This window comes from Larimichthys crocea, chromosome XVI, assembly GCF_000972845.2.
Source record: "Larimichthys crocea isolate SSNF chromosome XVI, L_crocea_2.0, whole genome shotgun sequence".
Lineage (NCBI taxonomy): Eukaryota > Metazoa > Chordata > Actinopteri > Sciaenidae > Larimichthys > Larimichthys crocea.
In genome coordinates, this window is record NC_040026.1 from 19,839,792 (window position 1) to 19,857,291 (window position 17,500).

The 17,500-nt window shown below is 40.7% G+C and overlaps 1 protein-coding gene across 1 annotated transcript in view; it reads left to right on the forward strand.

Annotated features, from left to right (window-relative positions):
- LOC104923413 (glutamate receptor ionotropic, NMDA 2C) overlaps positions 1 to 17,500 on the forward strand; it is a 59,129-nt gene that overhangs the window by 1,663 nt on the left and 39,966 nt on the right. The window contains exons 2-3 of the mRNA XM_010736483.3: positions 8,556 to 8,922; positions 10,016 to 10,114. Of these exons, the coding sequence (XP_010734785.2) occupies positions 8,572 to 8,922; positions 10,016 to 10,114 (450 nt within the window). The 5' untranslated portion in view covers positions 8,556 to 8,571. The remainder of the gene's footprint in view (positions 1 to 8,555; positions 8,923 to 10,015; positions 10,115 to 17,500) is intronic.

Consider the following 17,500-nt stretch of genomic DNA (forward strand, 5'->3'; position numbering starts at 1 on the left):
TCTAAGCAGATATGGAGCAATGGATAGCAGATAGTAGAAGAAGGAGCTCAGGGGGGGAGGATGTGAGTGAAGACGTGAAGCACAGTATGAGTGCAGTCATACTTTCAGCTTTCATAAGTGAAGAGTTTCCTCGAGAGAACGTTCCCATCTGCTGCTGACAGAAACAGAACAGCCAGTTGTTACTATAACAGGAACTACTGTAAGAGGACATATTAGCATTTTGCACTCTGAGGTTTGTTTGGAGTGTGTGTAAGCGTCCACATGTGTGTGTGTGCATCCAATCCTCCCGTACCTGCATGCACACTTACTCCGTATGACTCATTTACTCATCATGGATCATGCGTGTTACAGTTTGCAGTGTGTTACTGTCGGATCATTTATCGGGGTAATGCTCATTGATTTGTCCCACAGCAGCGCTCATATTTCTCCATTAGTGACCATTCTGCTCCAGTTTACATATATCATGTTGCAGCGTGTTTGTACACCACCACCACCACCACCACCAGTTTTTCTTTTTGGGCTGCATAGTTCAACAGGGTTCCCGATATGCGGCTCATAGCGCCTGAGGGGGCTCATGAGATAAATATAAGAGGTCACAAAATGATTAATGAGATAATAAAAGTGAGGAAAAAAACACATTTCTCTTATAAGAAAATGGTATTATTGTGACTAACTGGATGTTTTTACCTACTCAGGCTTCTGAACATCCACATACTGATGTAGTTTACATATATCATGTACCACCGTCCCAAGATCAATCTAAGGTGGCTCAAGATGATTGAAGGAATAATATGAAAAACAATATTCTATGTATTTTTTCTGACTTTTGTCTATTTTTTTTGTGAAATACTGATATATTTTCACCTGTAAAAGGTTTCTGAAAAAAGCTTCAGTTTAAATTCAGTTCTGGCTGCACAGTCCATAAACCAGTGGTTCTCAACCTGAGGGTCAAGGGCCCCATGAGGGTCTTATTATAAAGCTGTGAAGGGTCAGAAGATGATTAAAGTAAAAAATCTAATAAATTCTGTTACAAGTTTCTGTTTTAGGAGTTTTGTCATTTTTAGTACATTTTTTTGGGGGAAATATTGGATACTTTACCTCCAGTTCACTGTAGATCAGGTTTATTTTAGATGCACAGTTTACACTTGGTTACCAACATGGGAATCAGGACCCAGAGGGACCCTAATATAAATCTAAAGGATCACAAGATACAAAACTATTATATTTACCGTCCAAATATTTGTCTTTTGTCTCTTGAGACAGAAAGTTGCTCCAGTTTGACACGTTACATCATTATAGTTACATAGACCAGTGGTTCTCAACATATGGTTCATGGTTCTCCCCTAGAGGTCACAAGAAAAGTGGGATATTTAAAGAAAAAGACATTTCTCACAGACAGTGTTTATTTTCTGACTAGTTTTTCTTGTGATTTTTTATTTAAATATTTCATACTTCATAATTCGGAAGATCCTACAAATGAGACAAACTGAAAGACCGAGCTGTGATGGTGACTTTAAAATAGACTGATTTGTGTTATAAGCCAAAAATGGTGACAGAAACAATCAATAATATGTGTGTGAATATATGAATCAATGCGTCATTTCATGTATGTTTTTGCAAGTGTGTCCACGTCCGCTTTAAGCAGGTGTGGCAGCAGATTGGGTGTCACTGAGATTTTGATTGCTTTACGTTTGATCGGTTGAGGGAGCACCAAGCCGATCTAGAAATGCCCCCGTCCCTTCAACGTCACTCATGTCGGCTGATACGTCCGACCTGCAACGATTTCCTGTAAAGCTGTCAAGTGTTTATATGTGAGAGCAGGAACCCGCAGAGAGACAGAGAGTCGCAATGTTAGCTGCTAAAACCCTAATTATGATAAATTTATGTTGCAGACGTTATGTGATATGTTTCGTAACAAGCTCAGGGGTTAAGCATGACACACTCATTTATTCATATAGTGAGTTTAATTTGTATGTTTATTAGAGATGTGTGTGTGTGTGGGCCTGGATGCAAATCAACTTCCACAATTCATCCATAATGAGGAGAGACGGGGAGATGGAGGGACACGCAGAGGACAAGAAGGGTGGAGCATGCTTGAGATGGTTGACGTTGACAGAGTGGCTGCCCCTGGTTCAGGCTCTGTGGTGTGTTTACTGTCATATACATTACTGTTAATGCAACTCTCTTAATGATCACTTCAGGAAAGGGTGATGGAAGTGCTTCATTGAGTGTTGTCTAATTAATCCAAAGTATGATTGAAAACAGTTGTTTCCTACACCGACTGCCCTGTGATGAACTGGCGCTCGCCCAATGTCAGCTGGGATAGGCTCCAGCCCCCAGTGACCCTGATAAGGATAAGTGGTTACAGAAAACGGATGGATGGATCGAGTTTTGTAAACACGTCCACAAGAACAAGCCTGTAGTGGAATCCGTGGGAACATACCCAATTCACACATGCGTCATTTATAAATTTCATTAATGGAATAATGTTGAAAACGCAAACTCAACAATAAGAAGGACGTTGGACAGATAGAGAGATGTGAACAGAACAAAAAAGTCAATATCAGGCCAGAAAACACTAAAACTAACAATGCTTTAGTACGTTCTTGATTTTTTTTTGGCCACTTGGGGGCAGCGGAAACAAGCTGTAAACACAACACTAACATATTATCACCTTCTAACGCAACATTGTCTGCAAACAACAGATATTAGCATTAACATGGGGTCATGTGAAAATATTCACCCTCCTTTTAGCTCTATTTTTGGTCTCCACCAACTCCTGAGGGAAATATTTAGCTGCTAAATGCTCCACTGTGTTCACCAGCAAGTTGTTGACTGCATCATCTGTCATCTGCGCGGTGCAGAACAGACAGTGTAAAGTGAATTTATCAGAGCTTTTAATGGCTGGAAATGGAGTAGAAGAAAAACATTCTTCATTTCATTCATTGTTAATATAAAACTATCGATTAGAGCCATTTTACCTGCCCAGAGTAAAATCCAAGATTAATTTCTTCCTCGTTTATTGACTGATCGGCGGAGATTCAAAGGCTACCCAACCAGCTTCAATATTAAAAGAGATTTATTAATAATTAAATAAAATAAATACAGTATATATTTTTCTAAAATGTATGAGTATGTATGAGTACTTTAACTTTTGCTATTTTGCTTCCAATACTTTTGTTCTTTCATTTAGTAAGTAACATTTTAAATGCACAGCTTATGCTTCTAAGAGAGTATTTCTGGACTGTGGTATTACTACTTGTACTTAATTCAGAATATCTGAGTACTTTTTAACACCACTGAGTATAGTGCCCAGTCATCAGAGCAAAGTATAGTAAATTTGTTGAACTTCCAGTATCAGGTTTTTCACACTGGGATTTCTTGGACTGATCTCAAGTCTGTATAAACGAGGCTCTGGAGAATCCTGATGTTTCACGCAGCTGTCAGCAGAGCTGCGCCTGCAGTATGTTGATGAGGAGAAGGCCATCTACTACATTAATACTAGCCCACTAATTCAAGCTCCCTAATTAATGCAATCAGTTTCAAAGGTGCTCTGAAAAAAAACAAGGTTCAAGGCAGACATGCTGATAATTCTCTGGTGATGATACTCATCCCATCAACTAGATCCTCTCTGCTCATTTCCTCTCCACCCCCTGGGGACTCAGTATAGGGACTCCATCATATCCCAGATAAGTAGTTAAATGACTGAATGTTCTCTACTGTATGTATATATAAATATATATAAACTGTAAGTCCCAGGAGATATATGATCCTTCAACAGAGGACAGGCTTAAGCATCAGCTGAACATGTGGTCCAACATTTGGTCCAGCAGGTTTTCTGATAATGCACATGATGATATTGTTTATTTTGGGCGTATTGTACCGCATACAAAAACTCAATTCATGATTGGTTTTTCGCCAAATGCTTTGAAGGTGTTACAAGGACAAATTATTTATTCTCTTTTTAGAAAGTGCAACACATTAACAAGCGTCTGGACAAACAAGAGTTTTTGTCCATACTATTTCAGTGTTGTGAATGCCAATTTCTTTCTTTTCTTTTTTTTTGGCACATTAACACTTAAATCAAGGCCTGCTATGGGGTGCAAGAGCAGAGAAGTGAAGAGTCTAATCGAAGAATAATTTAGCATTTTTAGTTTTATTTCATGACCTGTCAGAGGCTGAAAATATTCAGTATAACTTAAGAAACATCTAAAAATAATTCTGAGAACAATAGGGTTCAGGTCCAGCTTTGAAGCTTTGTTACAACAATAAACATTTAGTTTTCTGATTATGACCACGCTTTGACACTTTATTCCTATTTTGCTCCCAATGGACAAGAATCAATTACTAAAGTTACTTCCAGTTGAAGGAATAAAGTATGATATGATAAGCTACAAAAAAACATGATATGGTAAGAGATGATACAACATGACATGGGGCTTCGAGGTTAGAGACAATACTGTACAATACAATAAGATACAATCGGACAAGATAGAGTAAAGACAATATGATATGATACGATCTGTTATGATCAATACAACAAGTTATGATATGATACAAGGTATGGTAAGAGACGACATGACACGTGACGTCACGACACCACACAATGTGACACGACATGAAATATAAAGTAATGTTTACCACAGAAACACTTTTTTATCATTCAATAAATCACCTATAAATGTTCTTGAGAGCTGTTTAACCAGTGTGAGGGACTCACGGAGGATGGATACTGTAGGAAGATGATGAAGGGTGACAGTACACTTCATTTACTGTCATTTTGCAGCACTGTCACACAGTAATCATGTTGTTCTTTTCTATCACGTCTTCCAAACTGCGTTGCTGCAGCTGATTAGTTTCCCGTTAATAATCCACTGTAGGATGAATTCGGATGTGTGCGTTCATTGAGGCGCAGGTTACAGTCTTACGTTAGAGGGTTTATCTCACGTGACATCTGGGAATCTCCATAATAACAGAAAACTCGGGTGCGTGCACTCACCACGCTTACTCGCTTGATCTGCACATTATTTCTGGAAATAAGGGCACTAACCCAACAGGATTTTAGGGTACTGTGTTTTCTTCTTTAACTCCCTCTGGCTGAAGCACTCTCTCTTTAAATATCTGTTAAAAGCAGCTGATTGTTTCTGTGTGCTGTTATTGTGTGTGATTGAAATTGAACACATGCGCTGCGTCCCTTGTGTTCATGTCCTATTCTATGTCGTAATCACACTCTGTAATATTGCTGCTAATCTGGAGCAGACACACCCACTCTGTCAATTTCCTATCCACCACCACCCCCATCACACACACACACACACACACACTGCTGATCTGAAGCCCCATTATACTGCTTTTTTCCAGAGATTACACCGTCAACTGAACATTTGACCTGCTCTCCAGTCATATGATCCACCCAGTCAGCATTTGTCTGCTCTTTCTCTTCAGTTTCCATCTGTTTCCACAATTACTCTTTCCCCCTACCACTTTTGAAGTTTTATATTTAGAGTTGTATAATAACTTCGAAAATTACTTTTGCTTACCCTGAGTGTTTGTACAAATCACCCATGCTTAAAACTCATTGTTTTTTCCCATATTACTTGCCATGAGCTTGAATTTTTAACAAGTAGTGAGTGACAAGAAGTAATTTACTTTATTTTAAGGACTTGAATTAATGAATTAGCAGTGAAGAGTGTGATTTTAAACGCATATACTAATTGTTGCATGAACAAAATTTTATAATCACCACATGATCTTTAATTTTACATCCTCCTCATAGACTCTGTGTAATTACTCTGTGTATATTTGCAGCTCGGTTATAAATCTTTCTCAGAATATGAACATTCTTATCCACAGACTTTAATAATGTTAAGCAACAAGATCTCACAACCCAAAGGACATCAAGTTGTGTCTGTCTACAATATTAATCTAACTCTGTAACCCTCAGGCTGGTTGTGGGTTGAGGATTATTGTGGGTTGTGGGTTGAGGGTTGAAGCGTTAACCAGATATCTACAGTACAATATTTTTGGCTTTGATTCTGCAGATTATTTAATATTCAATCTGATGCTGTTTGTCTCATATCTGCTCATTTATAATCTGTTCCTTTCATAGTTTTGCTGCGTGGGGGGTTTGTTTGTTTTTAATCTCCGCCTATAGCCCAAGTGGGTGGTGGGTTAACAGCTGCTCTGTGCTGACATCCAGTTATAATATTTCACTGGAGAGAAGTGAAAGTGTTTTCCGTGAATCAAAACAAAAAAGAGAAAATGTAAGACTGTAAAATCTGCATAAATTCCCAGGAGTATAAATCATATTTCAGATTTTGTATATCAGAATATACCCCTGCCTATATGGACTTGATACTACGGCTAAAAAGACCAAATATTCAAAATGTCACTGTACGCAGATGACACCGCTCAATTGACCTGATAAGTAAATCAGTTTTACCAAAGACCTTTTGAAGATAAGTCTTCTTTGATCACTAGAAAGTAAATTCAAGTGAACCTGCAGCAACACAAAGATAGAAATAGGTAAATAGTCGAAGTGCAAAATAAATACAGAATATACAACTAAAATAAGAACAGAAGCTTATTAATCGGCTTGTGAACACTTAAATTCAGGCCTGCTACAGGTTGAACAAGCAGAGAAGTGTTCATCTGTGTTCAAATCTGTATAAACTCCTTGTGGGATCTGTATCTGCATCATGTTTTTAGATTTTGAGATGCAGTTTAATAGTAAACCTCCTGACCAAATGTTCAAAACGTCACTATATGCAGATGACACTGCTCAATTTCAATTGATTTTATTTGATCAACTTTTTTATACATAGGCTAGATGAGTTTTACAAAAGACCAGATATCTTAAAGAAAACAAAATGTCTTGTCTGAATGTCTGAATTGTCAAAACCAAACAAACACAAACACAGATCCAGAAGTAATCCTTAATAAAGGCTGATCCACGTCTATCATTCCAGTTATAAGCCTGGTTTATCTCTCAGCAGCATCTAATAACACGGTTGTCTTTAAAACACTCAAACAGTGTATATATATAATATTAGAGATAATATATCCTATATATATTTTGTGGTCGGCCTAAAGCCCAGGAGCCGAAAAACCTCATTAAGATGATTGATCGATATACCAGGAGCCTGAACAGTGAGAATGGGCGGGACATGTTTAACCGACTGTTGCTTTGAAATGAGCTTTGAATCAAAGCTGGGAGGTGCTCTTAATTATCAGGGTGTCTCTGATGGCCACAGATGAGACCGACACTCTATATAAAACCCCCCCTTACAAATATGTGGTGATCTTTATTTGCTATAAGAAAGCCCACCTGCCTTCATCAGAGGTTCAAAGTATTGCTTCAATAAGGAGAGATCAAACACTTGATTGAAGTTGTGTTGCTGCAGATGTTGAAGGTATACTCATTGCTGTGAGTTGTATGTTGAACGCACACCAACTATTAGGTGTTAATTATGGCTGTGGCCAAATATAAAAGAGGGATGACCCAACACTAAGCTCCAATAATTGTATTGTCATTTAATGTTTATGGATTATACTTTAGTATGATATCATGTTTTATTTCTTACTATGTATATACAACCGATTGAAATGAGATGAAATCTTCCATTATAAATGATAAGTGAATGAAAATTATTCAAAAACGACATGCCAGCTACTACAACCCACAAGCTAATTAAGTCAAGGGCGTTTTTATATGATTGGAAGGGTTCGCCGGTTGCCCCTGAGTCACATTTGAGAAGATACATTTATGAATATACCTCAGGGTTTAGAATGAGTCATCAGAAATGTTTTACATAAAGAGAGAGGATGGAGTTTGATACACGTGGACTCAAATGTAAATGTGTGTAAATGTACTTTTACGTTTGTACCCTGTACCCCACTACATTTATTTGATAACTTAAGTTACGACTTTGCATATTCATATTAATAATACAGCATTAGTTATCCATTGGTTTTGACAACATGTGCACATGTAACTTAAATGAAGTTGTACATCACCAGGCATATGTTGGTTTACAGATTTAATCTGCAATTAGTGTTTCTGGCTTTTTCATTTGTTGTATTCCTGTGGGTAGGCCGGTGACATCACACCATGTGGAGGCTGGCTGAAGTAATGTAACACCGGCGATGAGGGTCGAGGACCCCTGCAAATGTTTTGGCATCCTGCTTGCTCTTTCTCTCTCTCTGTGTGTGCATGTGTGCTGAATCAGAGATGTGTAGAGATGGAGAGGTGATTACAGTCATGACACTGAGGTTTTGGATTATGGAGGATTACATGCACACACGCTCGCACACACACACTGATACACACACTCTCTTGCCTCTTGAGTCTAAATGCAGGGCTAATACTGTGATACAAAAGGGTCAGAGAGAGAGAGGCACAGACCAGAGAGAAATATGGGATGGATACGGATAGATGGATTATGATGAATTATGTCAAAAACATCATAAAAGTAAAGCAGCTTGTATGTTTGACTGTTGCTCTCTTTCTGTTCATCCTCCCTCCCTCACCCTCTTTTCCTTCCCTTGCTTTCCAGGCAGTAGGCTGCCAACATGGCCATTCCCAGGGGACATCCTCCTCCCTCTCCATGGCCTCCTCTCCTCCTCTTCCTCCTCCTCCTCCTCATCTCGTCCCCGCTCCCCCTGCAGGCCCGTCCACTCCTCCTCCACCCGTCCATCAACGTGGCGGTGGTGTTCAGCGGCTCTAGCTACCAGAATGAGGTCAGAGGTCGTCTCAGTGGGGAAAACTTTGTCGACCTGCCCGTGGTGGTCAGCCCTGTGACCGTGCTGGTTAACGACACCAACCCACGCGACCTTCTGACACACCTCTGCGATACCATGGCAACAGAGAGACTGCATGGCGTGGTGTTCGAGGATGATGTGGGCTCGGGTGCCGGGGCGCAGGTAAAAATGATTTATGCATTTTTAGGTTTTTTTTTCTGATAAAACATCCTCTCCAGAGTCATGGTGCTCAGTCACCCACATCTGAGTTTCCAAAAGCTGCACAGGGGAACATTTTAACGTGAAAAAGCACCTGACGTGTCATCTTAAATCACAAAGTAGGGCTGTAAAAAGAGAACTAATTGAAATGCCAAGCATGTACTATCTTTGCTCAAATTAAATTACAATTTTGGATTGTAAAGGGAATCAAATCCTCAAAAAAAAAAGTAAATAGTTGCTTAAATAGCACTTCTACCAGGGTAAGGAGAGCTCAGAGTTACTTAGTTATTTAATGTCTTGAACTCTTGAGGACTTATTTTGCATATAGCCTGTAGCATTATATAAGGCAATACTGGGGCACAGAGGCATATAGCCTGTAGCATTATATAAGGCAATACTGGGGCACAGAGGGTATCTCATTGATTATGCTCTTTCAGATTAAAACAACAGCTCCTCAAAATGTCTGTGCACGTCCCTGAGTCTGACCGCAAAACTTGAAACAGGCTCCTATTAGCTACTAATAAGAACTTCTAATGAGAACAGAGGAATGTGCGACATCGTGCACCAGGGTTCATGCAGTTCCAATCTGCTATAGTCAAAATAATCCACCTTAAAAACGTGACTCAATACCAAACAACAAACTTTCTTTGGTTCATTCTTTTTTTCAGCTGTTTCAAACTTTTGATCCAATCGTATCGTTCTTGTAACTTGGTGGTGCCTCATGGAGTTTCCTTGCCAACAACTACGACTATAACTACCGACTTACCGACACATTAACGCCACCTGTAGGCTATAAAAAGAGTAAAGTAAAGTGTGAAATCATTGGTGGGACAGTCCCCAAACTCCGGTGGATACCTTTAAGTACTTTTTCGTCCACAGTGTCTTAAAAAAATTAGGTTTGAAATTAGATAAACAATCCAAAGCTCGTCTCGTGGTGTGATTATTTTGTTAACTCGCTGTTTCCAAGGCCCGGGGATTAACCATTCTGGTTACATTCAGACTGTTTCACTGTGGACATTCTTCCTGCAGACACTGAATCTGTCTATTTTGTCTTCAGGTGGCAGAGGTGGCACAGATCCTGGACTTCCTCTCCACTCAGACAGCTCTGCCGATTGTGGGCATCAGTGGCGGCTCTGCAGTTGTCATACCATACAAGGTACTGTCAAAATAACGAGCTGATCATTTCAACATTTGGCCTCATGCCACACCTCACAGCTTGAACAAGGTCTTTTTTGCTAAAGTGACACACACACACACACACACACACAAAAATCCATGTTGGGTCCCAGCTGTGCTGATATAACATTTGTTACAAACAGTATAATGAGCAATTAAGGAAGCAAGAAAAAAAGGTTGTAGTAATAAGATGAACAACGTGTAATGTAAACCCTGCCAGGCGCTCACAGCCTCCTGTCTTAGTCAGAACTTTTCCACGCCGGCATCATTCAGCTTTAAAGAACTTAAGTAGGTCAGAGCGGTGAAACCTACTTTGGCAAGCAACTCACTTGCATGCAAATATTTGAATATGAGCAATACAGATGGGTGAATTATCAGCAACGACTGCATCCATCGACCCTCGTCGGCTCCTCTAATCCATGGCTGGGAAAAGTCTGAGTTGTGGGAAAGGGAAACTTTGCGACGGGAGACAAGTGGCTATGGGCGATCTGCGCCTCAATCAATCATCCCTGCACACTTGAAGAGCAGCAGGTTTTTCCTGCTATGATTTAGCATGTATCTCATTGATGAATGGCGACAGAGAGCAGTGAGCCGTGTAGTTAGATTGTAAAGAGGAGATTGATGACACCAGACCGACTCTTAATCTATACTTTTTTCCCTACTTAGTCGCAAAATGGCTCCATCCCTTCTTCCTCTCACGCTCCGTGCTTCCCGCTCGTCTTCCTTTAATTGCTTAACCGCCATCATCAACACCTTGTATTTATAGAACCAACTCCTCACACGTAGAAACACACATGCAAATGAACACCCTCACATATTAGAGCGCACAGCCAAATGGATGCATTCCTACACCTATCCACCACCAAGAGTCCAAAAAGAAAAAGTGGAGCTACGCCTGGTGGATTTCACCACCACAGGCAACATTTTGTAAACCACAGCATGTTGTATTTGTCAGCTTCCTGGTAATCAAAAGGTATCCGCAGATGTCACGTCATAGATGGGTATTAAACAGGAGGAGTTGTAGCTGCAGGAGGGTGATTGATTTTCTGTATTTTGATGGCGAAGCGGGAGAGGCAGAGTAAGTACGCGACACAGAGAGATGGAGGAGAAAGATGCTTCGGTGAGGCTTGGCTGACAGCTGCCTGAAGGCAGTGTTTTACCGTCTCACAGATAAGTCTGCCTTCCCTCCTTCCTCCCTTTTTGTCTTTCCGTCCCGTTCTCACCTTCACTTCCCGCTTCCTTTTCCACATTTCCCTCAAGTCCCTCCATCCCTCCAGTTTCACCATCCTTCCCTCCGTCACCTTTACTCCTCGACACATTTGAATCCAGCTTTTTTCGCCTCTGTTGTGCGCTCTGCTGAATCCATTAGGGTTGCGGCTAGAAGCGAGAGGCCCTATGCTCTTTTCTGCTCTCTCGGAGCTCCAGGATCCCATTAAACTGTTAATTAGACCCTTCAGGAGGCAGAAGACCCCCGCAGCCCTTATCATTCACCCCGAAATCCAAACCTTTCACTCCTCCTTTCCTTCTATTTTTCTCTTTCACTGCTCTCTTCCTAACCTAACCCCGCTCTTCCGTCTACACGTCACCTCAAATTGGCGAGGAGGTGCTCTTATTTACCCCACATGCGCTTTTGATACTCGTCTCAGGCAGTTCCTCCACTGTGTAAAAGTCTCTCTAAAAGCCTCCAAAATGTTTTTTCGGGGGAAAAGTTTGTCAGTTATGAATAATCTCCGGTTTGCGAATTTGCACATTTTGATCACGTCTGGTCCAGTCTTGGTTATTTAACCTCTCTGTCTGAGAAAAGACAAAATTGCAGATGTTATTTATCGCGCAGAGAGACCGTTTGTCTGACGAGCCCAAAGTGCTGAGTGACAGTTCTCTATATAGCACGAAGAGTAAAGCACTCTCCTCTGAGGTCTGCCCTCCTCCTCACACTTCCCCTTGGTCTCTTTCTCTCTCTTATACACTCCTTTGTTGTCATCAGAGGTGTCTCGCACAATGGGACAGGTGGATTGGATGGAGAAAGACATATGTGTGAGTGCACGATTCTCTTAGGGGGGGATAAAAGAGCTCAATAGTGCTTGATTATCAATAGCCTGATGATGATGAATATCTTTGATGGTGGGTTTAAAAAGAAGCAGCACCCGCCCGGGCCGCCTATTTATGGTTCCTGTCTCAGTGATCTTTCTATGGCAAACAACAAGGAAGGAGGGAATGAGACAAAGATGAAAAGATTGAAGGGAGGAGAGGAAGTGTGTCTTTTGTCAGACGGCGCACACATCAAGCGAAAAAGCAAAAGGGGAGGAAATGAGAGAGCGAGAAAGAACGGCTGAGAAAAGGCATAAAGAGTGTTCAATAGGGCCTGCGAGGGGAAAAGAGAAGAAATATTGCAACGTGTCTCTCCGAGGAGTTGGAAATCATAGTGTGTTTTGTCTTTGTGTGTGTGTGTGTGTGTGTGTTCTTGGCTGGCTGGCTGTGAGTCAGTGCAGTGTGCTGGGTGATCATTAGAGGGTGCTGCATCCAGATGTCGAGTCATGGGAGTGGTAGAGCAAGAGATAACGTGGGGGGAGAAGGAAACAACAAGAAACTTTAATAACACAATAAAACAATAAAACTTTGATGTATTTGGGAGAATGTTCCACTTTCTGATGAACCAGTATTCCAATTATGATGGTAGTGATTGTAATAATAATTGACATCAATGTTTGTCCCGGGAAACTCGTGTATCTCCAAATTTGGTGACATATTCAGAGACACAACATGGCCGATAATATGCCTCTCCCCCCCCGACTGCGTTTTACAAGATGTTGGACGACGTTGGTTGCGGGGATTTGCTCTCTTTTAATGAGGTCGGGGCTCTGACATTGGGTGATAAGGTCCGGCTCACAGTCTGTGTTCTAGTTTCCAAAGGTACTGGGCGGAGTTGAGGTCAGTCCACACCAACCTTCCCCAAACTGTTGACACACAGTTAGAACCACTGAAATTTGAAAAGTCCAAACAATACAGACAGAGGTGTCCACACATTTATGTATATATATTTTTCTTATTGTCAACAATTTCTACTGAAAAGACCAAAACCAATAATGAACTGATCCTGGCAACAAAAACCGACTGTGTCGCCAAAGCCTGATATATCTTATTCTTCTGTTCCAGGGAGCTCAATTGTTGTCCAAAAACTATTAAAAACACATCAGTGAGTCACACTGTTGCACAGGGTAATATGTTCCTTCATTACGATGAACACGGGCACTTATTATGAGTCAGTCCCACATACACCAACCTACTGCCGGAAAGACTCACTAGAGCACCAAATATGTATTCAATCTGTCGCTGAAAATAGTCCCCAACAAATGCACCACTTACTCATGTTTGAGTAACATTTGCTAAAAATTGTTTCGGGAAATAATTTTTTGAGCATTCATGAAAACAGGCGATGGAATTTGGAAAGTACCGATCACGGATATCTGTACCAAATTTCAAGGCAATTCATCAAAGCTGTTGAGATATTTCAGTCTGAACCAAAGACATATCCTCATCCTACGTCATTTTGCCGTCAGCACAGTAGTGATGACGCTTGGTTGGATCCGTGGTATCGAGATCTGACTCAGCTGTCAATCATGATGTGAAACACCCATTGCATTACATCGAAAAACTAATTAAAGCCAAACTTATCAGAAAAAATATTCAGAATATACACTTGAACAAACATCTGCATGATAAGAGCTACGTCAAAAAATAGAAACAATCCATCCTTTCATTTCCCATAACGGCTTATCAGCATCGCGGACGGCTGGAGGGCTGATCCCAGCTGGCACTAGGCGAGAGGTGGGTACATGCAGAAAGGCCCCAGCTGGGGTTTAAACCAAGGACAGTGCTCACCACTGCACCACTGTGCCACCCAAAACAGGAAAATGTCTTTGGGAAAACTTTCTCTGACATGTACTTTGACGTTTTTTAGTTGCACACACACACATTGACATTATCATCCATGGTCACGCATTAAAAACCTATGTGACAACCCCCATCATATGCAGGTAACAGCTTCAATTATACATAGTAATAAAATACCTACCTAGTCACCTGTTAGTGCCAGTAGTAGGGAGGTAAAAGCTGCACTTTGATGGAGCCAAATTGAACTTGCCGTCTAAAGGCTGCTCGGAGTCTAATAAAATAACTTAAGATTTATGCATAGCTCTGAATTGAGTGGCACCAGTGACTTTATAGGGCTGAGGAAATTCACCTATGCTGCACTTAATGATTCATAAATCCCTTTCAAAACACATCGGACTGTCTGAAAAATGAATTATCACCAAGCTTCAAATACGGCGGCGGTTTTTGAGAAGGTGACATTTTTATGATTAATGATTTTTTCCCCGGCACGTTTAAAAGAACATAATTACTTTTGTAAAAGCCAGTTTACTCTTTAGAACTTGTTAAATAATGAGAGTGTAGTGGTAAAACATTTTATTATGGGTGCTGTGGATCATTCTGGGGCCGAGCAGATAAATAAACCGCAGATGACAACTCTTATCTATTATCGCGAGGCGCTATTAAATCTTTCCGATTTTGAGGAAATACACCGTGAGCGTTTGATCACTCGCAAACCAGTTTTTTGTTCATTACAGCCACGAAAATCAAATAATGAGTGATCGCGGTTGTAGATGATGACAAAGTCGGGAATAAGCAAAGTCGACAGCTTCATGTGTTTGCCAGTAAACAGGAACAAAAGTGCCTTTTAAATGCGCGAGTGATGGATTTTTGAGGCAAAGAAACTGTTGAGCTTGAGTATTCAAGCATATAACATCATTTATTACAATTTGAACCTGTCAGGGGAAGATTATATTTCAGGAGTTACAGTCTCAGCGTAAGGCTATAGACTAAGGTAACACCCTGGGACTGAAGTGGTGCAATGAGCCAGCCGTCTCTCACTGGATCACTGTGCAAGTTTCTTTTTTGGGTGTTTGTTTCTGTGGCCACACTGACCCGCTTTCTCCATTTGTCCTTCTGTACTTGTGTGTCTCTTCTCTCTCTGCCCACCCAACCCCCCACTTACACTTCTGGCTCTCTCTTGGCCTCGTGGTCCAGAAACCAGAAACTCCATAAACAGGTCATGATCGCTGGGAATGGCCACCTCCAAGCTTCACATCATGGCCCAATAATTCCAATAAAGGTAGTCGATCAAACTGCTAATGCCATGGCTTTGAGTGTCAGAATTGAAGTAACCTAAATTGTTTGTCTGAGTGTTTGATTATATATCCAGAGGGGCCCGGAAAGGCAAGATGGTTTCCCTCCACGGGGTGAAAATTAATCAGTTTAGCACTTCTGCCAACATAATGAGGTCACAAAATGTCCACTGTACTACTACACAGTGCAATTAGCTGCTTTGTACCCACACGACTACAAATGGGATTGTTTCTATTTAAAGGGTCAGCAGCTAATCGTGGAGGTTTGGTTTTATGTGCCTTTTATCCTTGTGTCTATATATCGTATTTATATATTTCACTGGTTTATAGAACAACAGGAAAGTACAGCTAGTAACTGAAGATAGTCAGATGATCACTTTATACATATTTATCAATTTTACACCCCGACTTAATCTTTTTTCAAGTCCATTGTTTTGTGAATCTGTTTCTCCACAAGTACTCGGGGTGTATTTATATCCTCTTGTGATTTTCTTCAATGCTGTGATTCTCGGGATTCTCAGCAACTAAAAATACTTTGTACACAAGTCTCATTCAGTGCTTTTAAAGCAACATTGTGTAACTTTTCTACCATAAAATAACGCCTGTTTCTGCACTAACTAACTACTACTGTAACTTTGTCACACACAACCAACTATTTCACTGATTTTGAAGAAATTGGATTGGATTTTTCTGGATTTCCTCTGCTGTCCTCTTGATTATTGACAGAGTTTCTTGATGGACAGTTAAGTAAACGGCTGTGAACTGTAGCTGCTGTTAGCTCAGTTTGTTAGCCAGGCTGACTGTGCGTTCAGTGTTTATACTACAGATGTTTTGGACCACTAGGAGGTAGAAGTTTTTTCAGGTTGGAGCCAGTTGGAGCTGGTGTCATGCCAGAACTGGAGCTCGTCAAGTGGGCATTGTAACCGGAGTCTATTGACATAATGGCAGAGGCCAAAAGACGGAAGAGAACCTTGATGGAGTAAGCTATGAAGATGTTACACTTAGGGTTAGGGTCACATCACTTGCTTGATGTTTGGCTGTGTTAGCAAAATTGTTGACTCACTAATTTTTGATCACAAGAAATACACTTACCACTTACAACAGTGGTAAATCGTTAACTCACAAAAATACCAATTTCTATATAAGTGGTTTAAATATGGTTGGTTTATTTGAGGGAAGTTTGCATGGCTATGGTTACAAAGTTTTTTTTTAAAGATTATACTTTTGGCCTTTTCAAGCTTTATTTTGACAAAGACAGCTGAAGAGTGACAGGAATGTGGGCGCAGAGAGAGACGGGGAATGACATGCGGGAAAGAGCCACAGGTCGGATTCGAACCCCGGGCTTCCACAGCGAGGACTGAGCCTTCGCACATGGGGCGGCTGCTCTACCATACTGAGCTAAACAGTATGGTAGAGCAGAAGTTTCTTTTAAGGCTGTGAATATTTTCTGACAAAAACTATGAATTAGACGAAAGGGGATTTTCTATTTTGAGACAATATTATGTTAGTTGCTGAGCTTATGTGTAAAGGGTGTTGTGGCGTAGAAAAGAAAAACATCTGTTTCTGGAAGCCTTTTTATTTTGTGCATGTGTGCTCAGTATGTGTGTATTTCTGTATGCGTGAGAGTGTGAGATGGATACTGGTGGAGCTTTAGATATATTTTCCTTTACTCCACCAAGCTGACATGTCGAAGGCAATTTACGAGTCACAGGGAGTCTTTCTCAGCCTGCGAAAACAGTTGTATAATGTCTTCTGTGGCTCTGAAGAAGCTTTCTAAAGCCTGACAAAATTACTGAGTGACATCAGTAATCTCAGTTTGGGTTTAGGGAGCCTGTGTTAACAACTGTAGCGGAGTTTGAAAGATTCAGGTGTTTAACAGGCATAGAGGGTCTTTCAAGTTGCATTGCTGGAAGTGAAGGATCCGGCGTTTTTTTGAAGTATGACCCCAAAAAGGGACTGGAAGTCAGAATATTTCAGATCTCAGGTTTTCATTGCTTTGAAAGCAAAACCTCAATTGGCAAGTATAATGTTTGCAAGTTAAAGCAAGTGCAGTCCCATTATAAATAATATCGTTAATATATACAGCTGTATTTGTTATATTACTTATTGTCAAACAACATATCAGTCAGCTACTATTACTGACTAGTTCAACAGCAGGAAGCCCAGCTTGATGTCTGTCTTTT